This window comes from Grammomys surdaster, unplaced genomic scaffold (genome assembly GCF_004785775.1).
Source record: "Grammomys surdaster isolate TR1022 unplaced genomic scaffold, NIH_TR_1.0 554, whole genome shotgun sequence".
NCBI classification, from domain to species: Eukaryota; Metazoa; Chordata; class Mammalia; order Rodentia; family Muridae; genus Grammomys; species Grammomys surdaster.
Window position 1 is genome coordinate 993,231 of NW_021604973.1, and position 24,731 is coordinate 1,017,961.

The window sequence follows — 24,731 nt, forward strand, 5'->3', positions numbered from 1 at the left end:
ATGTACATGTAGTGTTTTGCTTGCAGGTATGTACATGTAGTGTTTTGCTTGCAGGTATGTATATGTAGTGTTTTGCTTGCAGGTATGTACATGTAGTGTTTTGCTTGCAGGTATGTATGTACGTGAACCGCGTTCATCAGATCCCTTGGAGCAAGAGTTACGTATGGACAGTTGTGAGCTGTGAGACAGGTGCCAGGAACTGAACCCAGGTCCTTTGTAAGAACCATAAATGCTCTTTACTGCTGAGCCATCTCTCCAACCCATCACACACACTTTACTTTTTGAGACAGAGCCTCTCACTGAACTCAGAGCTCACTGATGGCTACTCTTGATGGCCAGCAAGTCCCAGGGGTCCTCGTCTTAACCTCCACAGCACTGGGGTACAGGTGCCATCCGAAGTCAAACCTGGTTTTTTATGTGACTGGTGGCGAGCTGAATGCAGGCCCTTGTGCCTGTACAGCAAACACTTCACCAACTGAGTCATCTCCGCAGCCCCAACTCTTATCTTAAAATGTATCTTTTTGGGTTGGATTAGGTTATTAAGATTCCATGTTAGTTAATAGAAACCCTCAAAAAAAAAGATAACTGAAAGTCTTTCACAAGATTTTAAACCTATCCCATTTCCATAAAACCAATAGATCCTGTTATCCTCTCATGGAAACAAACAAAAACAAAAAAACGAAATTCAGAATCTCCCCAGTCAGTGTAAGAGATTAAAGTTCAGGAAACTTCTACATTCTTCACAGAAAACTTTTTTTGTTGCTGTTGTTGTTTTTGTTTTTCGAGACAGGGTTTCTCTGTGTAGCTGGCTGTCCTGGAACTCACTCTGTAGACCAGGCTAGCCTGGAACTCTCGAACTCAGAAATCTGCCTGCCTCTGCCTCCCAAGTGGTGGGATTAAAGGCGTGCACCACCACCACCCAGTTCACAGAAAACTTGAACTCAACAACTAGCTAATGTTGTGGGAACAAAAACAACGTTAAATTCATTCAAAGAATAGATTTTATGCCTTTCTTAAGAGAGAGAACCTTCCCTTTACTGGCTCAACCAATCCAACCACAGATCCAATGCAACCAGATCCAAGAACTGAGGTCATTTTGTTACTGTTGGAAGAAAAAACAAAAAAGAATATAGTATGTGTGTGACCTTCCTTGTTCAGCTCTTCTTCCACAGTGGTGATCCAAGAGAGGAAAGTCAACCATTTCAAAAAGAAGCAAGAGATGGCCAAGCACAGCCTTTTTTTCCCCCAAGTAACCTCGCCCTTTCTCGCCTTCACAGCAGAGTATGTAGAGGCGCATTCGTTGCTGTGCTCCCAGGTTTAATACCACTTCTCAATAATGTCAAGAATTTGTTTTCATTTGACTTCTCTGATGGTCCCAATTTACCTTGTTTAAGATTAATAAAGCAATTACAATACTCCCAATTAAGAAGCCATTTCAAAATGCACTTTCAATTCCAACTGGTGAGCAAGTCACTTAATTATTTCTATTTGTTTTTCTTCTTGAGTGGGTAACTTCTCTCAGAGCAGTTCAGACATGGTTTTCATAAAGATAAAAGCAAACTGTGCTAAATTCCTAAAACTCAGCCTCAGGTTCATCTACCCAACATGTCTTCCTGGACAGGAGAGAAAACACAGTGACTCTTGGATAACGTGAACTGTCACATCTTCTCCTTCTTCCTCCAAATGCTCTCCAAGGCTCAGAAGTCCTACTTGCCACTGTCTCTGTCTCTCTCCCTCAGTGTTCAGATCACAGGTATGAGCATCTGTGCCTTGCCTCCTAATCTGGCTTTACACGACCATCTGTAGACTCTAGGAGCTCAACCTCACTAAAGATGTCTCTTTAAAAAAGATGTAAAGGATGGAAAAGATGGTCAAAATCTCCTCCTGGTGCATTCAGAAATTACAGGGGGTGATATATACCAAAACTGTTTGTGTTGCTCTTAACTCTAAGCACATGTTAGCTAAGGGATCATTAACACCGGTCCACTGTGCATGGGAACTGCAAAGGCAGCTGTCATAATCTTTAGAAGAAGATGGTGGCTATGCGCATCACTGGCAGGGTCCCAGGGACCAAGCATCTCTTTGCTCAGAGCAGGTGAGAGTCAATACCCCCTTTCAAACCCAGAGTTCTTGAGCTTCTGGGTCTCTTCCATTATGTAATCAGAGTCCAAGGTTCAGGCATCTTAGCCTTCACTTGATCCTGGATTGTGGCATTTTCTGTGGATTCACCAGTATGTTTATGGCCCTTTCTGATCACAATGCCAGAATTCCCTTATGTCATGGTAGGAAGGGCCAATTTTCAAACAACTTGATGACTTCATCTTAAAGGACATTTTTTAGTTATCTATATAAAATAGGGCTGGGGTGGATTGGAGATTGGAGTCCTTGTGTTCTGGCATACTAAAAGAAAGGCCGTAATGAAAATGACAAGCAGCCTAATGATACCATCCCTCAGGTTCTTCCTCTATTACATAAGGATAAATAATGGTATGTTCCATGTATGTCCACCATGAGGAATTAGATGAGGTAACATACCTAAGGTATGGGGATAGGTGCTGGCATACAAAGCGCACACTAGGCGTTTGCAATCAGTATTACTGACAGTTTGGAAATGTTTATCAATCATTCAAAAATGTGGCCAATTTAACATTTCATCCCATCGTTTCTCAAGTGTCCACACTTAGTGATAGTTGACCAATTCCTCTGCAAATGGACAAGTAGCTAAGTTTTACAGCAGATCAATGAGACTATACATTTTAGTCTTTAGAACCATGGGTGTTTCTGTGTGTCTTGGTGAGAGGTAACAGTGTTTGTAAATAAGCTAAAAAGCCCTTTTTTAGCTTATTTGGCCCTTTCTTTCCTTCAGTTCAGAAGCAATGATCCTGCTGACCTATTTAGACATATACCATTACTCCGTGTCTTTACTTCGATTATCCAACACCGAATGAGCTTCCAAAATCAGGCAAGCATAAAGAGAAGCGACCTGAAAAGGTCACTTTTCTCATCAGTAGCAATAAGTAGCACTAAACTTTAAATTGAACTAAAAACCTATATTAAGAAATTTTTGTGCAAGTCATTTGCATTTAAACTCTTGAGAAGGTTTATTTGTATCTGTCCCTGGGAACAAAACCTGAATCCCCTCATACATGAATTTCCAGGGCATACAATGAAGCCAAACCATGGAACGGAGAGATGGGGAAGGCAATGAAGAACTTAGAAGCCAGAGATTCCTAAAAGTCCCTCTTACTGTGAATATACTTTCCATAGACAGTAGCAAATTTCACATACTTTATTTTATCTTATGTGTATATATGCATATATATATACACACACACACACATATATATATATATATATGACAAAGTTAAATTTATATGGTAGGTATAATAAGGAATTAACAATACCAAACAATAAAACAGAATCTTTATAATAATACACTATCAAACACATCTTCTGGATATTATCTTGCAATATACTACTGTATTGTATACTGGACAAAAGGATAATTTATATTCCATGCAGGAAGAGTTAGGCAGGTTGGTGAAAGACCTGATTGTGCTATTCAAAATGGCACTCACATGCTATGGCCTGTTCTAGACTTTTCTGCTTAATATTGTCAGGTCACAAAGGGCTGACTTCTATACTAGAGATCCATGTAACAAATGACTGGAATAGTATCCGTGACATGGACAGAATGGAGTCAAACAGAAGTTATACGGCTTGCCCAGGACCACGCAGCCATGTAAGGGCAGAGGCTGCAGCCATGTAAGGGCAGAGGCTGAACTTGAACTGTGTTCACTCTGTAAAGAACTTGGAGCCCGTGTTCTCTCTTGAAGGTCTTTTGGAAGCACTGAAGAATACATCTCAGAAACCAAGAACAGAAAGGCACAGCTGCTTTTCTTCATGTCTAATCTGTACCTACTGGGTCAAGACCCTTGTCTACGTTCACCATTACTCTCAGAGAGAAAAGAAACCCTGCATCTCCCTGACTTGCCTTCTCTTCTAGGTTGTGACAGGGGAGATTCACTACTTTGTTACAGGGAATCCTTCTTCTGCACCCCTAAAGCTTCCAGATTCCACCCTGTCAATAAGCTGAGTTTCCAGCTGCTTCAGTCACCACAGGCTTTGTTGAGGAACTAGGTGCTGACGTTTGGAGAGTTGCAACTCTGGTGACCAGGTTCAGCCTGAATCATGGATTTTAGACAGAGCTTTGAAGAAAAAGCTTCTACTGAGACACATATAAATTTTTTCTCAAGAAAACTTACATCTACAAGCCAGTTGATTGCTTAGAAAGCATTTGTTCCTATCTGCTGGTACACAGACAGCACCAGGACCCAAAGGAGAGTCCATGGGGCTAAATTCAGAAAGAACTGTACTGGCTCTGAAGCAGGAAGTGGGAGGCATAGTCTGCCCGCCATTACACTCCTGCTCTAGACTGTTAAGTGGGTGCTACCACCTGATGGACACTTGGGATGCTCCCAACACCCTGAAGGAAAGACTCCAAGCTACCTGTCTGTCTCTATATTGAGTTGCTGTACTCATATATTCTGCACTCATCAGACTATTCTCTGCTCTCTGGTGCGTTTGATCACGTGACCATCTCCACATCTCTGCCACCGGCTCCCACCTAAGTGTCTCCCTGTTTCTAAAGCCCCTCCCGACTCTCCCTCCAACCTCTCCAGATCACCACCAGCTGGATACTGCCTTGCCTTTCATGACTCGCCCACCCACAGTGACTGTTTTCTAGGTGGTGAGACAGGAATTGGGGCATCTTTTTCTTGCTTTCAGCCAACATTAGCTGAGCCTTTGGCTCAGATGCTGCACTGGCGCCTAAAACAAATCGGGACAGATCCTTGCCCTCAGTGGGCTTACCACGTATGACAAAGGGCTGCAATGGGAGCCTGGGAGAGGGGAGACTTTACTGAGCAGAGAAACCCCGAGATGATGAGACTTAGGCTATACCTTAAAATTGCTCATTGGGAGAATAAGGTTCTATTAGTTTAAAAGAACAATGTAAGCCACAGGCCTTGATATGAGGTGGAGTAATCAGTGTTTAATGAATAAATATAGGAAAGATATCCAAAACTGAGCACTGTCTTAGCTACTGATTCTCTACGACTTTCTGCAATTACCAAGTGTCTGTGGCATTTCCATCCCTGATACCAACTCCCTAAAATTTATAAAATCCTCATTTCAAAGATAAGGAAGCTCACACACACACACACACACACACACACACACCCTCAAAGCCATCAAGTATCAGAGCCCACCCTGAGTTTCCCACAATAGGAGCTCATCTCTGAGAAGTAACTTCTAGGACAAAGCCTAGGTCCTTTTCCTATACATCTAGGTGATTTCTCTAGTCATTCCTCAAAATCCTGAAGGCCTCTGGGAAAGTAGACTGAGGCAAAAGGAGAAAACCAACTGAAGACACAGTCCACAAGAATTCTGGGCACAGCAGGGCCCTGTATCCACCCCTCCCCAACCCCCATAAGCCTGGTAGGAGTCTGCTCAGGACAATCCTTTTTAGAGGCTCCGAATGAGGACCCTTCTACCCAGCTGACAAAAGACAGCCCAGGCAGAGCCACCCAGAGTCACCACAAGCTAAGCCAGGCTTATAAAAGCTCTCCTAGGGTTCAAAGAGTTGAATTGGATCTCTGGCTTCCCAGGACAAAGCATTTCAGTTTTGATGGAGTTCTTTTCTCTCTCCTCTTTTGTCTGGTCATTTTCTCAATTTCTCCCTTTCTAGTTCAGGCTTTTTTTTCTGTAATACTTATATTGGGCACATGATTTCTCCCCCTCTCCTAGCTCTGACTATTATACCTTACTATTGTGGTGTTCTTTTTCCTCTGAAAGCAATCAAAAATGAAAATCCACATTTCAGAACAGGGTCTATTAAATATGCACCTTTTGTGGGTTAAAAAAGGAAAGCACTCTGAGGGCTGATTTCAGCTGTGTTTCACCTACAGATTAGACACAGGGTGAGACTTTTGCTCCTTAGCTGGCCATCTGCATCTGGTAATTGAGAAGGAGGTCAGGAAGTCTGGAGGTAGATGAAACTTATTCTAAGGAATACATTAGTCTAAAGCATTGCTAATCAAACTGTGGTCTTCGTACCAGTAGCAAAGGCTTTACCCAGAAGCTTGTTTGAATATAGACTCTTGGCGTTGAAGAGATGTCTCCAAAGTTAAGATCACCCGCCAATCTTCCTAGAGGACCTGAGTTCGGATCCCAGCACCCACATGGTGCAGCTCATGACTGACTGAACCTCAAGCTTCAGGGAATCCAGTGCTCTCTTCTGGTCTCCTAAGGAACTGACACAAACATGGGCAGATACTCACACACGAACATAAATAAAACTAATAAATAACATAGAAATGCAGTCTTTTAGGGACCACTCAGAGCAAACGGAATCAGGATTTATTTTTTAACAAGATCCCAGTTTTTTCGCATACACATGGAACTTTTAAGAGCAAAGGTCAGGAGTAAAGGTAAATTCGCCTTTACTGTCAACCAGTATGGATACTCCATAGATTTCTTTTCTAAGAAAGTAAACCAGTTTAGTTGATGCCTTAGGATATCCCCCACTGTTCTTTCCTACCCAAACTGGATTCGTGGGGGAATCCTGGAATGATAAGTATTCCTCTTTGTATCAGTGTCAGCCAAAAAAAAAAAGAATTGAAGGTGACACCAGGTTGGTGGCCAGCCCTTCTGCAGCACATGATCCCTAAAGGGAAAGGGTTCTGACACTGGAGTGTGACAGGGAGCCCTCATCCCCTCTGTTTTCAAAGCTCTGGGAAGGGATAAAGAAAGACACCACTGTACAAACTGTTCGAACTGCAAAGGTGACTGGTGAGTCCAGTGGGTCTTGGGAAACAAAGCTGAGAAAGCCCTGAAAACAGTAATGGATGAAACCAAGCCCTTAAATCCAGTGCATGCTCAGACCTCATTCATACATCCAATAACAACGGCAGAGACTTGGGTAGATGGACTCCGATTAGCTCATCTGACATCTACATGGGAGACCTGTGCCAGGAGATGGAAAAGCATATGGACCTGGTTAGAAAGACTGGGAGTCAGAACTGAAAGGCAAGCTAAGAGGAAAAGACCTAGACCTGTTCAGTGGCAGCCTCCAACTACTCATGAGGTAGAGTTAGTATCCAGAGAGAGAAGAGTCCTGGCAGGCTACAAAGGCATGGTCTGGACTCACACTTGACCTTGTCCTCCACGAAGAAAGTTATCTGCCTCTGAGCTTCTTCTAATAAAAACTGAAATAACAGCATACAAAGTTACTCCTTGGGAAAAAAATAAAGTAAAAATAACCACCCACCTTCTCCATCCAAAGCAAAAGTAAGTTTCCTCTATAATTCTGACTCTTCGCACACCACTATAAACACTTTCACACCCTAGACGTCATATGGCTGCTGTGTGGAACACCTGAATTACCTACCGACTGCTCTGTGCTAAGGCCTGTTTTCGCTCTCTTCCCTCAGTTTTGCTAAATTTCTGCTCACTTGTTTGCCCCGTCTTCACCTTCAAAGACTCTGAAACAGCAATATTTTCCAACACAGAAATGGTTCATTTACACCAAGCAATACTTGCTTTTCATCGAATGACAATCTACTTAGGCATCCAAAGTATTTTAGCTATGAGACGGACCGCAAACCCGTCCTTCATGTGCCCACATCAGCAATGTCTCAAGGAGGATCTAGAACAGACAGGAATGATGGACAGTGGTGTACAAGGGAGAAAGGAAGATACTCAAGAGGGGGAAATTCAGACAGGAACTCCATCTGTCTTCCTCGACCACAACCGAAAGATAGCCCTCTCTTTTGGAATCAAGTATATTATAGATTAGCCGCCTACAGGGACTGGGGCTATCAATTTGATCTCAGAACTTCCACTCCATAGAAGACTACTTGACTTAATCCCCCCTATAAATCAGACCTTGCTAAGCAGTCTTCCAGAAACATACCTGAAGGAAAGCCCTACCACCCTTCCCCACCCCCAACAGCCACCGACATCAGCACACCACCTCTAAGAAAGAGAAAGTTAACTTTCAAATAAACCTGTCCTTCAACTGGTCTGACCATGTTTCAGAGCCTTTACATTTTTAAAGGCGCTTTATTCTATCCAGAAGCCCAGTCCCGACCTATCTGCAGAGGGCAGAGCTCAAGGGTTGAAGGGTCACAAATACTCTGGGCCCCCACTCCTCTAATCCTCGTTTTCCTCTGGGCCAAAATGGGAAAATGCACCAGGCTTTTTGTCCTTCCTTCAGAAAAGCCCAACTGGGCTGCCAGTGGGTGTGCGAACCTACACCGGTTCCACAGAATTTTCTGTAAACTCCAGGGGTTTTGCAGAAGGCTGGGATGCAGGGACTCTATTTCTCAGGCACCCCTAAAGTCTGCATGTATGCAGGAGGCGCAGTGCTGTCCTGTCAGCACAGGCTCCCCTCCCTGCTAGGCCGTCTAATGCCCCCCCATCACAGCGGGGTCACTCACCACCCGTGAGCTGTGCAGGGACAAAGCACAGCGCCAGTTGAAACCACAGGATCACGGCCAAGAGTCTCTGGGGGGACTGAGGCTGCTGTTGCTGCAGCTGCTGCTCTAGAAATCCATCTCCATTGCTCGGGTTCATTCCATGATACATCTTTCATCCACAGAGGGCATCCAGCTTGCAAGAGTCTGCAACCAGGAGCGGAACACGACAATACCCCGGGATTGCCCGGGCTCTGGGGCCAAGCTTTCCCTCCTCCGCCCTGGGGACCGGGTGCCAGGGCTTTGCCGGCTCCATCCATCCCTGTTCACCCCTGCGCAGCCCCCGCCCCCTTTCCCACAGTGAGATCCTCCCTGCCACCCCCCATGCAGGGTCCAGAGAGTAGCAGCCACCATGGGATACTGCGCGTGCGGGAGGGATGGAGGAGGGGAGAGAGGACAGGGGTTAGTGCACACTGGCTCTGTGCTGGTCCCCGGGATTCAGCAGTTCTGATCCTGACAGGAAAGTCTAAAGCCTTCTAGCATCAAGCGGCTGAGAAAACACTTTTGCCCGGGCCTGTACATTTCACTCTGAGGAATGTCACAATGTGCCCCCTGCTGCCCCTGGATACTTCTCGGCTTTTTCAAGGATTGGGAGGCTCCTATTGCCCCAGTCCCTTATTAAATCTGAGCTGTTATTTTTATTTTAAAAATTCCTCCCTGAGGGGAGCCGAGCCAGGAGCCAACTCGCCCAGCCCGGCCTTCGCAAGCCTCCCCGGGGCAGGCAATCCCCTTCCGGGCTCCGGCTCTTACCTGTGGGTCTCATGCATGCAGCTTCCTTCCCTCCTCCGCCTCCTCCCCCCGCCAGTCTAACCCGCATCTGTGCGCGACCTCTGCTGCCGCCGCTGCGCGAGCGAGCGAGCAAGCGAGCGAGCAAGACAGAGGAGCGAGCGAGCGAGACGGAAGCCTCGGCGGCTGCTGGGCTACACCGCCCCCGCCCGTCCCGCCGCGCGCTCCCTCCCCGGGCTCCCCCGAGTGGCCGGGGGCGGGGGTGACGAGGGCCACGGCTGCCGGGCTGCGCGCCCCCGGGGAGGCGCCCGCGCGCCCGCTACCTGAGCTCGGGGGCGCGCGGCGGCGGCGGCGGCGCGGAGAAGGGGAGGAAGAGACAAGGCCCGGGCGCGCGCGGGCAAAGCAGGGGCGCGCGGGCCTGCACGCGCCTCGGCGGGTCCCAGCCAGCGCCGGTAGCAGGGGTAAGGGGGATGGCGTGGGCGGAGGAGGACTCCGTGGCCAATGGGAAGCCGGCGCGCCTGCACCTGTCGGGCACGAGTCGCCAGGCGGCGGCACACACGCACACGCAATCACACACGCGCATACGCATATGCACGCACACATACCCAGGCACACGCACGCGCACACCCGGCAGGTCTGCACCCCGAGCCTTCACCAGTGGCCTCTGGGGCCCTTAGTGCCGTGCGTGCCACCAGAGGCTGCGACCTCGAAGGTGGAGGTGGACAGCGCGATCCCACTCAGGACCATCACAGATGACAGGGTTAGCTTGAATGGGGCGGAGTAAGCACGACCCTTGCTGCTAAAACCTCAAGTTCTTGGTAACCCCGAGCATCTCCACAGGGTCTGCGCTTCTCCTACAGCCCAGTGGACAGCCAGAGGAGACTGGGTCTCGGTATCTGGTCCCTTGCATCGTCGGCATTTTCCCTCTTGGCTGCTTTGGAGATGCATGCTCTCGGAGCTTTCTCTTGAGAGGCTCTCCCCCAGGGAGGCAAGTGACCAGGCGGTGAGATGCAGGATGCCAATGCGGAAAACTGGGTATCACCGGAAGGGGAGGCTTATTTACTGTGGGTAAGAACCCGAAAGAATCAGGGGTCCCCAGGAAAGAAAGTTACCCTGGCCAGTGGTCCCTTCCTGGTGTCTTCAGTTGAGCTTGCTGCTAGCTCTGCTCTCTCAACCTTTTCTGTTCCCCAGCAAGTGAGGCTTCCCTCTCCGGTCTGGGCTGGGCTCTGAGGGTCCACATTCCAGGCACAGTGATTAAGGGGTGTGCCTTAATGAGTTAGTGCCAGCAGGCAGTATTTTTGAACCACTAGTACTCCATTATTCTGTAGCAATTTGTGGATATGAAAAACCATGTTTCTGATACAGCCACCAAATCATCTCGTCCTTCTATCGACTTTCCCAAAATCTCACATACTGAAGGTAGTTGGGAAATTACAGCTTTTACCGTGCTGCCTCTTACTGTGAGTAATTTTAACAAATTCTTGCAGTAGAAATTAGCTTTTAGTAGATAAACCTAGTTCAATGTCGTTGAGTTTTTTTTTTCGATTTGTAAAATTGAGATGTCAGCTTTGCACAGAGTAAGTTTAACAGTTTTGACTATCACAAATGCATTCCTGCTAAAGTGTGTACTTTGAGGCCCCAAAGCATTACTTGGGCCATTTTTCTGTGTTTCCAAGGTCCTAAGATTGTTCGCTGCAAATTGAATATTTATTCTAGTTTATTCTCAGTAAAATATCTACCATTTTAAAATATTGGTCAGATCCACAGGGCATAAAACTATTTGTTGACCATGAGACAAACATAACTGAAATCTGCCCCTTAGCCGCAACAATTGGTTTATACAGAATGCCAGGGCCAACAGGAACATCCAGGAGTTCATCTGGCCCAAAGGCGAGATCTGCGTCTGCTTTCTGCCGCAGTGGTATCCAGTTGGAGGTATGTCTCAGTAGTAGACCATTTGCCTAGCTCTTGTGTGAGGCTCAGGGCTCCCACCCTAGTACCACAAAAATTAAATTCTTTGTGAACAAGATCGTGTAGCCTCCTCATCCAGTACCTGAGGAAGCTTGTTGTAATTGCCAGTAGCCTTCCTTGTGTGAGACTGCTCTACTTTGGCTTGTTTGTTTGTTTGTTTTTGTTTTTCTATTATTGTGATAAAACACTGACCAAAAACAACTTGGGGAGGGAAAGATTTTTACTTGGCTTACAAGTTACAGTCCACCATTAAGGAAAGGCAAACCAGAAACTAAGGAGGAACTGAAGCAGGGGGCAGGGCATGGAGGACTGATGCTTGCTTACCAGCTTTACTTCCCAAGAGTTGCTTGGGACTTTCGCATTACAGCTCAGGCTCATCTGCCCAGGAACCACACACACATACACACGCACACATGTGCACATGTACACAGGCACACATACATGCTCATACAGTAGGTTGGGCCCTCCTGCATTTAACTAGCATTTAAGAAAAAGTTCCCACAGACATGGCCACATGGAGACAATTTTTCAGTTGAGATTCCCTCTTCTCAGGTATATCCACTTTACATTAAGTTGGCAAAGCTATAACAGAACCAAGATGGACCCTTCCTGAAATGTTCTGCCTCTCCTTTCTGGGCCCACGCAGCTAAGTCAAATTCTCCTTCTTTAAGACAAACTCTCAAGAGTTGGAGAGATGACTCAGTGGTTAAGACCACTTGCTGTTCTTCAGATGATGCAGGTTCAATTCCCAGCCCCGCACATGGTGGCTCACAACCATCTGTAACTCCAGTTCCAGAGGACCTGCTACTCTTGCCCTCTTCTGATCTCCACAGGCAGCAGGCATGAATATGGTGCACACACAAACATACAGGTAAACATCTTATAAATATAAATTTTTTTAAAAACCAGAAGGCGGCATTTCATCGAGTTGGAGGCAGCATCAGTTTCCTTTGCTTTTATTTTCTGTGGATTACATGTAGCCACTTCCCTTTATGTGACAATTATCAGGCTCTGTGCTAGCTTGTGGTCAAACTAGAGCTAGTTGATCTCCCCATTGCCCACCCGGATCCAGCAGTGAGAGTTTGTTTGAGAAAAGGGGCATATGGTCACTCTGGGCTCTCTCCTCAGTTTGGGATAGGACTGGGCAGTCCCATCATTTCAACTCACACACTAAAGCTTTAGGAGGGTGGCTACAGCACAATATTGTGTCAGTTTCCTATATTATGTTTCATTTTTCTATGGCTTCAAATACATAGCCTGTATTTGGTGGCTTATACAACAGGAATTCAATCTGTCCTGGTTCGGGGGTGGGGAGGGGCCGCTGGGTATCCAAAGGGAAACTGTTGGCATGGGGCAGGGGCTGGGTATCCAAAGGGAAAGTGTTGGCATGGGTGCAGCTGACAGTCTGTTCTGGGTGTTCATGTGGGCATTCCTCTGTGATGCCTGGGACAATCCTAATGGCCTCATTTAGACTAATTGCCTCTTTAAAGGCCTTGTCTCCAAAAATAGTCATAGTCAGAGGCACAGAATCTCAAAAACAAGTCATCTTGAATATAATTGGGTATACATTTTCTCCAGAAAGGAAGTCAGGAGAGATGGCATGCAAGAGATAGCTGGACTTACATCCTACCAAGTGAGGGGGAAACTTACTTTCTCTGTCTTCCTCACCCATACAGGAGTTCTCTACCAACTGAAGAAAAAGACAAAGGTTTCCGTTCTCATTGTAAAGGCCTCCTGAGGTATTAGGCAGACACAGAAGTAGTCATGAAATGTCAGGGGAACTCATCCTCTGCTTTCAGCTGCTGTATCTAAATGCCACAGCCAGATAGTTTATAAATAATGGAAAATTTTTTGGCTCATGTCCTGGAGACTAGGTAGTTCCAGATCAACAACTGCCTCTGGCAAGGGTCTTCTTGCTACATTATAGCATGGCAGAAGATACATGTGGCCAGAAAGAAATACATGAGGTTAGAGTAGGGGGGAGTCAGAGACTGACAACACCATGAAAGACTGACCTTTGTCATGTTGTCGGAACGGACCCAGTCCCAGAGCAGCAGCAGTTTGTGCTCATGGAGGTGGAGCCCAAGCAACTCCTACCTGACTCTGCTTTTCACATTGCGCCACTGGGGGGTTAAGTTCCTAACATATGGACTTTGAGGAAGCACGATTTAAAAAGTAAAGACTGAAGCCAGGTAATGCTCTTTTCTCCCCTAGTTTCTTGACTCATGAGCATCAGGGAAATGTACAGTCAAGTTCCTGATCCCAGAACATACAGAATGTGAGCCCAAGATTGTACTGAATACCATGTTTTGTAAAGATCTAGAAGCTTTCAAGGCTTGCAGTCTTGCCACCAGTCTGTGAGCAGGCAAGCTTCTGGGGCTGCAGAGATGGATAAAACAGCTCCTTCAGGCATGCACCACCCCTACCTTCTCTATCCATACAAAGTACACTCACTGGGTTGACACGGGGCATATTTCAGTTATCATGCTAGGTACAGAGACCACAAAACATGCAATATTCAACAAGTTTATAGTCTGTGGGAAGGTTAAAAAATGAATCAACAATCAACGTAGTAAAAGCTAAGATTGGTAAGTACAAATGAGAGGGTGCTCCAGAACAGGATCCTGGAGATGACTTCAATGTTATGTGAGGACAGACATCTGTTGTGTCTGTGTGGATTTGAGGAGAATAAAGGGGTTCAACAAGTTTCCTGGGCAGATAGAACAGCCTAGACAGCAACCAGGCTGGAAAGGTTAGGAACAGAGACCAAAGATAGAGTTTTCCATGCAAGCAGGGAAATGTCAAATGGCACAATGTCTGAGACATACCTAGAGCCATGCCAAGAAGAGTCTGGAAACCATGTAGGCAAGCTTAGCTTTGATCTGAAAATAACGAGACAAGACTAGGAAGGAGTGGACACACTTCAGAGAGCACTCCACTCCCCATTTGGTTCACAGACCCATGGAAAGGTGCTCAAGATCACTGATACTTTGCAGAATGCCAATTAAAGAAGTCTCTGATGCACTGCTTCGGACTGTAGATACATATGTGGACATAGCAAATATTTGATGCAGAAGCAGGGAAAACAAATGTCTATCTTCTTCCTTTAAGAATGCAGACTGCTTAAGGATTAGCCATGCCTTTTGTTTTCTGTAATCTGGCTCATTTTGTAAGATTCAAAGATGGTGAAATATGCCACAGTATCACTTTGTAGATGAGAGGCAGAATTCTTTGTTACTTAATTGCTCCTTCCAGGTAGGACCCCATGAGTGATTGTGCCTGGAATAGAGGTGCCTGGAATAGAGGTGGAGCTGCAAGGCTACATGGGTGAAGTCCCACTTCACAGGCCTTCTGTGGATTGGTTAATATGAATTATTTTGAATGGCTTAAAGTAAAGGGATTATCCTCGTGGTGTCTCGTATTAGGTGATTAGGGAAGGTCTACAGTAACTCCATGTGATAACACGAAAAGTAACATGGTTGGGGAATAGAGCATCAATCAAGTACTAGAAGAAGAAGAGGAGGAGAAAGAGGAGGAAGAGGAGGAGGAAAAGGCAGAGGAAGGAAGAAAGACAGACACGATGACTACCAGCTTTTCACCAGAGGCTCAAGCCTGGATGACACATTAACAGTGCATAATTAATTTACACATATATTAATTCTTTGCACACACACTTTTTAACATCAGCCCATGGGAAAGGAGAGTAAGGTGTATGAGGGCCAGGCCTGAAAGCCCACATCCATTCTGCCCACATTCCATTACCCAGGATGATGTCACAGTGGGGATTTAGTCACATGGTCTTGCTGATCTGCAAAGGAAACTGGGAAATGAAGTCTAGGGCAATATTTCTGCATGCAGAAAAGGACAACTAGAAGGCTTAAATAAATCTATACTCATGAGGTGCCCCCATTCACAAATATACACATACATACACGCTTACATGGAAATCCCCTTGAGGGCTATGATGTTCTCTTGCCTTTGATTCTTTTCTGAGTTACCAGTTCTGCATTCAGCATGGTTCTTAATGGGCAGGCATCTCACTAAAACAAGCCTTGGGTAATTTCAGTGTGCAATGACGGCTGCCACTTCAAGGGCCTGGCATAAATAGCTGATGCCTAGAACGTCATTTCAGTCAGTTAAATTTAATCACCACCATGGGCTGCGAGAGGAGACCAGCAACAGAAATAATGCCTGGACCTTCAGCTTTTCATTGAATTTGGAATTGGGTAAATATTTTTAATAACATTAAACTTTGGCTTCTGTGTAGCAATGTTTTGTCCTTGGAGAAAATCAAACAAGTGCTGCTAATGAGCTGTCGTAACATGGTCGCCACCTCTGATCACGTTTTCCACTTCAGTTGGCTACCAGGTGTAGGTGAGCTAGTGTTTTCAGATGTACTCCCAGCGGTGGCTAATTACATTAAAATGTTGTTTTCCTTACCTTTTCCTTTTGTGTGTGTGGTTTTTTTTTAATCACCCTGATTTTTCTCCCTTGGTTTCTTAGATTCCCCCCTTTAAAGCCATTGTCACCATGGCAAGAGCATTTTCTTTAAGATGTCAAGGGATGAGAAGGACCAAAACCTCCACTCTGGAACTTCTTCACATTTACCCGGCATTTTGCAGAGCCTAGAAGATGCTCAGACCCAGTCAAGCCCAGAGAAACACTGAGGCATTAACCCAGCCTTCCAGAAGCTCACAATTAAAAACCCGGGCCACTTTTTTTTTTTTTAATGTATGGAATTTTTTGTTTACCCCCAGCATATTTCAATGAATAGGCAGAAATTAAGTGGTATATCCTATATCCCAGGGCCTGTTCTAAGTATGAAAAGTACAGAATTGATCAAATGAAAAATCCTTATTCATCTAGAGTTTGCACTCAAGTGGCAGGAGATAGGCAATAGAATTTATCCCCAGTCCCCACCCCTCCAACCCAGAAGTAATTTCTCTTAGTGGTGAAGGTTCCTGGGAGCTTATTTTCTTTCTTTTGACAATGTTACAATGTATCAGAAGACATACACAAGATGATAAAGAGCAAGGATGACGTCTTGGTCTTCGTATTCACCAAAGGGACCTTGGAAGGTGCTGATAAATGCTTATGTGACCTCACTGGCTGAATGGATGCCTTCACAGAGGCACAATCAGGTCTTGAGGAAGCCAAACGTTTGCATTTCCATTCTCAAAAGGTAACAAAGCAGCCAGAAGCCCAAGAGAGCTAATGCAATGCTCCTTAGCTCTGCCTTCTTCATGTGGGATCAGGATGGAAGGGCACAGAAGTGAACCTTCCTTACCACACTGTACACCATACTGGAAAAGAAATCTTGTCATGGACTTTTTATTATGAATCTTCACTCTATTATGAATCTTCACTCTCAAGGGAGAAATTTAATTCTATGAGGATCACAACAGTATAAGACATTGAACATGTCAAGGTGTACTTGGGAAATTATGGAGAGGTCATTGTACCTGGAAATAGTGTGTGTATAGGGCCATGGGTGGCTGTTTGGATCACTGTCTTAGTCATAGTTTCTAGTCCTGCATAAAACATCATGACCAAGAAGCAAGTTGGGGAGGAAAGGGTTTATTCAGCTTACACTTCCAAGTTGCTGTTGATCACCAAAGGAAGTGAGGACTGGAACTCAACCAGGTCAGGAAGCAGGAGCTGATGCAGAGGCTGTGGAGGGATGTTACTTACTGGCTTGCTTCCCCTGGCTCACTCAGCTTGCTTTCTTATAGAGCCCAAGACTACCAGCCCAGGGATGGCACCACCCACAATGGACTCTCCCACCCTTGATCACTAATTGAGAAAAATGCCTTACAGCTGGACTCATGGAGGCATTTCCTCAAGGGAGGCTCCTTTCTCTGTGATAACTCCAGCTGAGTCAAGTTGCCACACAACCAGCCCGAACAGTGACTGGAAATTAGAAAAGGGATCTGAATTTTATTCAAAAGACGATAAGAAGCCATGTCAAAGAATCAAGGTGAAGACTGACAGAAGCCACCAGATTTCAACTCCAAAATATCAATCTTGACCCAAACTAGTCATTAAACAAACTTGACCTAAACAGATAATTAGAGAGAAACATGACTATTTTCAATATAATCTGTGGTAAGAAATTTGTACTTTACTTGCCCTCTGGTACACAATGCACCCAAAAATTTAAAGCAAAAAAAATTTAAATTTAGAAGCAAAAATTTAACAAATTAACACCCACTTCTACCACATGGGAGGTACATATTTCTTATTCTAGTCTAATATAGTTCAGATTAAAAACGCAAGTCAAAACTCACTAAGCCAGTTTTGCTGGCCATTCAAGCATCTTGACTGGAAATTAGAAAAGGCAATGTGTGTGCATCAGATAACAGTGAAGATGCCAATTGTGAAGGGGACAGCCACACACTCACAGTAAGCACTGAAGCTAACCAGAGTCCTACACTTAGCAAATGCAATTCTGAGTCCTCTTGTTCAGAACTACCTCATCCCCTGTACAATTAGTGTTGAACTTTTGGATGACAACAATTGGCCATCTTGGAAACGGTAAAGCTTTAATGTATGTGAGTATATTTAAAGTAATAGTTCTCAGAGCTACACTTTTGAGTTCTACTGTCCAGATGGGGGCCACTACCCACAGATGCCTGTTCTGAATGTAATTATTTAAAACTAAAAGTCCACCTCCTCAGTCGTGCTAGCTACATTTTGTACATGATAGCCACAGGTGGCTAGTGATCTCCTTACGGGACAGCTGTAGACACACAGCATTTTCCTTCCTGCAGAAGACTCTGCTGGACAAAAGTGGAGTAAAAGCACCAAGTGTCCCGGAGAACAGAAGTCACTGCTGCATGTGTGTCCTGTGATGGCGGAGAGTTGTCATCATGGAAACTACAGAATAAGACCGTAGCTTGGGGAGGAGTCAGCAGCAGAATCAGAGGAGTGGCTTTGGCAGGAGACGGGACAATTTCCACCTTGGGTCATAAAGGAAGAAGATGGAGGCCCAGAAGTGTACTGCTGCTTGGATAAGTTTTCTTCAAGGTATGTGTGCTGAAAGCTTGGTCACCACCTTGTGATACTACAGGGAACTGGTGGAACCTTTAAGAATGGAACCTAGTGGGAGGAAGTTAAGTCCCCCAGGCCATGACCATGAGGGTTATACTGGGATGTGGACCCTTTGCTCTCGTCTGCTTCCCCTCTGCTGGGAGACAAGCAGCCTCTTTCATCATGGGTGTGCTCCCTGTGTGGTGTACTCCCTCACCATCAGCCCCAGAACAACAGGCCAACTGTGAGCCCTCCAAAATGATGAACCCAAACTTTTCCTCCTTTTGACTTATCTAAGTTACTTTCTTACAGAAACAGAAAGCAAACCAAAAAGGGTTCACTTGAGAGACCTGTTGACTTCCAGTTTTCACAAATGTCAGAGGTAGAAAAAGAGATGACTAAGGAACAGTTTTGGGGCTTGAGCCAGAGAGGAGAGACTGAAATTCGCCATGGTAGTTGTACAAACACATCGACATGTGCATGATGCCCACCAGGAAAGGCTTAGCAGTGATGAGACAGTCCACTCAAATGTTTATCAAGGGCCTCTAGTGTAGCTGGCCCTGGAAACCTGTGGTAGAGACCATGGGAAATGAGATCCAGTCTCCTGCAGAACTTGCTGCAGGAGGACTTGGTTAATCAGGAATTCCTAGGAGCTCCAGGTGTGAGTCTGCTGTGGCCACAGATCACAAAAAAGAGAAGCTCTGGTTCTCTAAAGGAGCCACGAGACTGTATAGTGGGGTCTTTACTTGGCAAGGAAGGGCAAGAAGGGACACCACTCCACATGAAGTAGAAGGCAGGTAATGGTTTTCTCCAGTTGTGACTGTGGCAGGTGGACAAAGGTGCCTTTGTACAGCTTCTCTGGATAGAAGGAATTTCTGAGTACACAGAAGGCCACCCACAATTGCTGGAGTTCTCCATCCCTGCACATAGGTAGCTTTGAGTAGAAAAGAGTACTGTGCCCTGCCTTCTGTAAACCATCCATAATTGAATAAGCCTGCTCAGGGCAGAGGCTGGGATTTCAGTGGGCTGAGGGGTCCCTACCCTTCTCACAATGGCAGCCAAGAATTGACAATGGCCCATACACTGTAATACACACACAGTCCCCAGCACGGCAGTACTATCTTTCCTCTCCTGGACCTTCTGAGAAAACAAAGGCTCTTAAAAGTTAAAAGCATAGGATCAACTTTAGCAAGACAGGAAAAATACAGAGTTATGAAAGACTTTTACAGTGTTTAAAAAGTTCAACCAAACCCATCTTTAAAGAAAATTTATTCAATAAAGAGCCATCGTATAAGGGTGAACGTTGTCCTCTGTGTAACATCCTAAGCCACACATGGCACTTTAAAGCAAATGGCTATCACATGGAAATTTTGGTTTCCATGTCTCTGATGAGTAAATTGTTGACTGTAGCATTTTGTGCCCCCAATCTTCCACTCCCAGGGAATGCAGCTCACCCTTGGCTCTGAACATACTTTAGAGATTTCTCTTTCTTCGTGAGAAGTGATTAGCATCTCTCAAGCTTATAATTTGATTCAGGTTTCAAGTGTGAAAAGTATTAAAATCTTAGGCTGCAGCAAAACCCCAAGTGTTTAAAATCTTCTCAGCTCTGGTCCACACATTCGTCTGCCTAGATGAGAGTGGCGTTAGCCTGTAAGATCTGGCAGTGGAAGGCTGCATCCGAGGGTGCTAAGTTAGGTGTGAGATCCCAGATTCCAGTTCTGGGTCCTCTGCCCAGTACTAGCTTCATGAATGCCAGAATTCTCTCTTGGTGCCTGCAGAAGCAGCAGGCCCCGCTCTGCCTTGCCACGGTCAAGTTTACACATAAAGCACTCACAGGCATGTCCCGGCACTTGCTCAGAGCGTGTCGGCCATCATTGTTACATACATAACCTCTCATCCACTTGGAATATTTGCACTGTGATTGTTTCCATGGCAACTTAACTTGCCTATTTCCAGGTTCTTAACCCACTATTTTCTTTTCTTTTCTTTTTTTTTTAAGTGGGGAGGGGAGAAGTTGTTTACAGGCTAGAATACTCATGCTTAGCACTCTGTTACCACAAATACATTCTAACTTGGTTCTTATTTATCTTGTTTGGTCGGCTGTATGTTTGATTTGTTTGTTTGTTTGTTCTGTTTTCCTTGTCTTTAGCAAGTCCACTGTACATTGCAGGCACATATAGAGCGTGGCCCAGGTCTGTGTTTTTAGAACTTGTTACTTGGCATCGTGTGTTTTCCTACATAGTAAGGAAACTGTGGAAATGAGGCATAAAAGACCCTAAGTTGCATGATATTAAAAGTATACCATAAAGCTGAATTTTGAAAATTATAATTTGTTGTACCATCCAAGGATTAACAACAAACAAAACAAAAACCCTTCTGACCTAAATAATATCCTCCTAGAAAGGTGACCTCAGGGGCTGGAGAGATGGCTCAGTCAGTAAAGCTCTTGCCTTGGCGGGGTGAGGGGTGATGTCATTCCAGTAATGGAGAGAGAAGAGCTGGAGATAGGTGGATTCATGGACGCTCAAAGATCTGCTAGCCTGATCTATCTGGACAAATTTCAAGCCTGGGAGAGACCCTGCCTCATATGAGAGATGGAAGTCACCCGAGGGCCAATACCCAATTTTGTTTCCTAACCTTCATATATATGTGTGTCATGTGTATGTGTGTGATTTCAAAGCAACATATTTATATAAAATAAAAATTACCTGTGTGCTGAAAACCTTTATTTACAGCCTAAGCACCCGGAAGTTTTCATTACTTAGAGAAGCACAAACAGATCATGATGGAGAGGGGGTGATCAATGGGTGCTAAGTAACAGTCACATGACCACAGGATCTCCAGAGCTATGCACAGGAGGTGACCATGGATGACAGTTGTGTACAGTACAAGTCAGAAAGGGAGACAAAGGGATTCACAAGTTCCACAATAGAGGAATGAAAATTGTTTGAGGAGACAGCTTTTTTTTATTCTGATATTAATATCCCACAATGCAGGAATATATCAAAATATTTCACAGTATCCCATGAATTCATAATTTTTATATGTCAGTTAAAATAAACTCAAATAATCTCTTTCACACAAAATAACCATACCATAATGCATATTACATCTCCATGTATGTAAATTTAAATCTCCTAGAATTCATATCAGAACAAATATAAGAAGCATAAAATTAATTTTGATAATATATTGCATTTAGTCTGAAGGGCTTAAAATATGATTGAAAAATGTAACTAATGTAAAATAAGAAGCATTGGTAGATTTTGCTCTTCTTCCTGTTTCATTTTTAGAATCCAGTGTGTACTTTGTTTATATTTGGTTATATTTCACTTCACAAGATTTATTTCTGCTATTTCTGTTCAGGTGTGTATGCCAAGTGTGAGCCACTGGAGGCCAGAAGGGGTGTCAGTACCTGTGAACTGCCCACCATCGGTGAGAAGAACAAAATGCAGGTCCTCTGCAAGAGCAACAAGTGCTCTTAACTGGTGAGCCACCTCTCCAGCCCCACCCCCCATGTGTATTTAAGCACATGTCAGTTCGAACAATCCATGTTCAAGTGCTCGTACCACATGTGACTTTCTGATTTCTCCCCTTTGACTCATCCAAGCATTAAGAACTATACAGAGAGACAGAGAGAGAGAAAGAGACAGACAGAGACAAATAGGGAGAGAGAGAGAAACAGATGGATGGGAGGAGGGGTAGGAGGAGGGAGAGGGAGAGAATGTTTCAAGTTTCTGCAAGAACCATAAGCACACAGAACCCATGGGTTCAGTTGAGTGGTGGGGTCAGAGCGCATTTTCAATCCTCCAACAAACTCAGAAAGAGGGCCCAGGTCTTAATTTGGCAGAAGGCCACATTCTGAGTCACACAATGCAGTCCGTTGAGGACTTCGCTGCCAAATAAAAAGGAGACTGGTTGTTCTCAGCATCGAGGGGATGCTTGGCAGCTTACCATTCACAAAGCATCTCTTTCCTGTGCTCCTGGGAGCCCTGGCTTGACTTGCATGCTGGGACCTTCCAAGGAGTCATACAAGTACATCCCAGACATTGTTCCTGGTTCTGTGCTGCATTTGCTAGTCACTAAGGATTAACAGTGAAAGGGAGACCTTCCCTCAGAGAGGGTGTGGCGGAGCCTTCCTCCCAATGACCCAGATGAAAAGAAGCCTGAAAAAAAAAAGCAATGTTGCTTGCTGGCCTTTGCTTCTCAGTGGCTGCGTGTGCTCTGACCTTCACATGTACACTGCGGCACACTAAGTGCATGAACACACTCATATACACGGTGGCCTGTTAGGATTTTAGTGTCCAGCTTAATATTTGTTACTACAAGTATTTGTGTGTGTGCACACGTACTTGAGTGTGCCACAGTGTACATGTAGAGGTCAGAGCACAAGTTGTGGGAGTTGTTGGTTCTAACATGTGAGTCCCAGGAATCAAACACTTAATATAAGGCTTGACAGCAAGTGCCTTCACCCACTGAGGTCCACCCTTATAAGGGCTATTTAGTGTGAAGTGACCATAGCCATTCTGAGTTACGGCCACTGTGATTGCTCCTGGGTAGTAGCCTTGGCTGGCTGGCTGCCTCACATAGTCTTTTAGCTTTCAATCATGTAAAAAGGCCTTGCAGTACAATGTTGTCATCTACAAAGTTGAGAACTGGGTAATGGAGTGTATACACACACACACACACACACACACACAGAGAGAGAGAGAGAGAGAGAGAGAGAGAGAGAGAGAGAGAGAGCGAGTGTGTGCCTGTGTACATGCTCTAAACAAAATTTTAAGTAAGTTAACTATTTTATATTGGGCTATATTTATAGCTATTGAAGGGGTGGCCTCAGAGATACAGGTGGAATGTTTCTTCATGAATATGAAACAAGTCTTCATGAAAGACTTTTACAAGTTGGATCCTGGTACCATAAGCACCAGGCATCCTTGATATTGCTGTGAGATAGACCAGGTACACTCTGACTTGATTGAAGTCACTTTAGTCCTGACTACTAGCTAAGACTCCTACTTCTAACCCAAATCAAGGGAAATCTACTGTTCACATTGTTCCCTGGGACCATACATTTGCCAGCCAGTCCCTACCAAACCACACTTAGTGCTGTCCTGAGTCTGCCTGCTACTGCCTTCTGTCTCACAGAATCTTGGAGCCAACTCTTGCAAACTGGAATGAAGTTCTGGAACAAGTGTACCAATGTCTTTTATGGGGGCTCTACCCTCATGGCTCAATCATCTGTCGATGGTCCCTACCCCTTAATGCCACCATCATGGTGATTAGATTTCAAAGCATGCAGTTTGAGGGCATACATTCAGGCCATAGCTACCCCTAGATGAGGGAAACCCCAGTTTTAGCTTGACACTTTACCCAAGAGTCACTTCTCTTGACACTTTATCCAAACTATGTTAAAATTACATTAATCTAGGAAATCTTTCCAGTAAGAAATCTGAGGGAAAACTTGTAAACTAATACACTTTTTAGTATTAGTGTTAAAGTGTTAAAAGCTTTAACTGGTGCTTAGTAGGGCACCATTTATTGACTACACTGTGGTACCAGGTATTTCATGTCACCTCACCTTCACAGTAGCCCACCTTTCCAGAACCTGGGCTCATGGGAGGAACGTGTCCAACATAACATGGCTGAAAGCAGAAGATCCAGAGTCATTTGCCCCTCAGCAGGGGGGGAAAAATCTCACAAAAGGAGGGAGGCAAATGGCTAATAAATGAAATCTTCAAGGGGCGATTTGAAAACAGTGCAAACAAAATTCATATTTTGATTTTTTTTAAAAAAAAGCTGTAATTCACACATTAGAGGAAAATCAGAATTACCTGTTGCTGTTCTAAAGTTCACAGAGGTAAATGTGAAAGTATCCTTTGGGCTTGCTAAAATCCAGACAAGTTTGCTTCAGGGACTGTTTCCTTTCCACACCTTACACGCGCAGATTAGGATTAGTGAGGTTGGTGAGATTCTTAGCCAGTTAAGGGCACTTGTCTCAAAGCCTACATTTGATCCCTGGGACCCATATAGTGTAAAGAAAGAAAGGACTCCTATTAAGTTGTCCTGAGCTGCCCACACGCCAGTCATGGCTTCTAATTCTAATCGTTCATACATACATACACACAATAGAACAATCGTAAAAATAGAGATGTGACTCCAAAGGACTAACAAAACCCTCCTTCCTCGACACTACTTCCCCCCCCCCACCACCTTCTATTTTTAAATTGGAGCCCTTGGCCTGGGGCTCCCACAATCCACTAATTCAGGGACCTGAAACACTGATGCTGTCACGATACTCATTTCTAAATACCACCCTTGTTTCCTAGACTTCCAGTTAGCTCATCAAAGCCTGGGTGCACTGAGGCCTTTAAAGACCGGATGGCACCAGGATGCATTGTGAAGTGGCAGGAGCGTCACAGGTCACATGGATCGCAGGATCTGAGCGTGGGCTGGGTGTCCACAGTGGCC

General features: G+C 45.0%; 1 protein-coding gene across 2 annotated transcripts in view; it reads right to left on the reverse strand.

The window, feature by feature from the left end:
* The window catches only part of Susd4 (sushi domain containing 4), a 128,639-nt gene extending 119,214 nt beyond the window's left edge, over positions 1-9,425 (reverse strand). The window contains exons 1-2 of one of the 2 annotated variants that reach the window (XM_028781823.1): positions 9,288-9,425; positions 8,502-8,684 (exon numbers count right to left, since the gene is read on the reverse strand). In XM_028781823.1, the coding sequence (XP_028637656.1) occupies positions 8,502-8,649 (148 nt within the window). In that variant the 5' untranslated portion in view covers positions 8,650-8,684; positions 9,288-9,425. The remainder of the gene's footprint in view (positions 1-8,501; positions 8,685-9,287) is intronic. The other variant, XM_028781824.1, reaches the window with a different exon arrangement.
* Between the last annotated feature and the right edge of the window lie 15,306 nt (positions 9,426-24,731).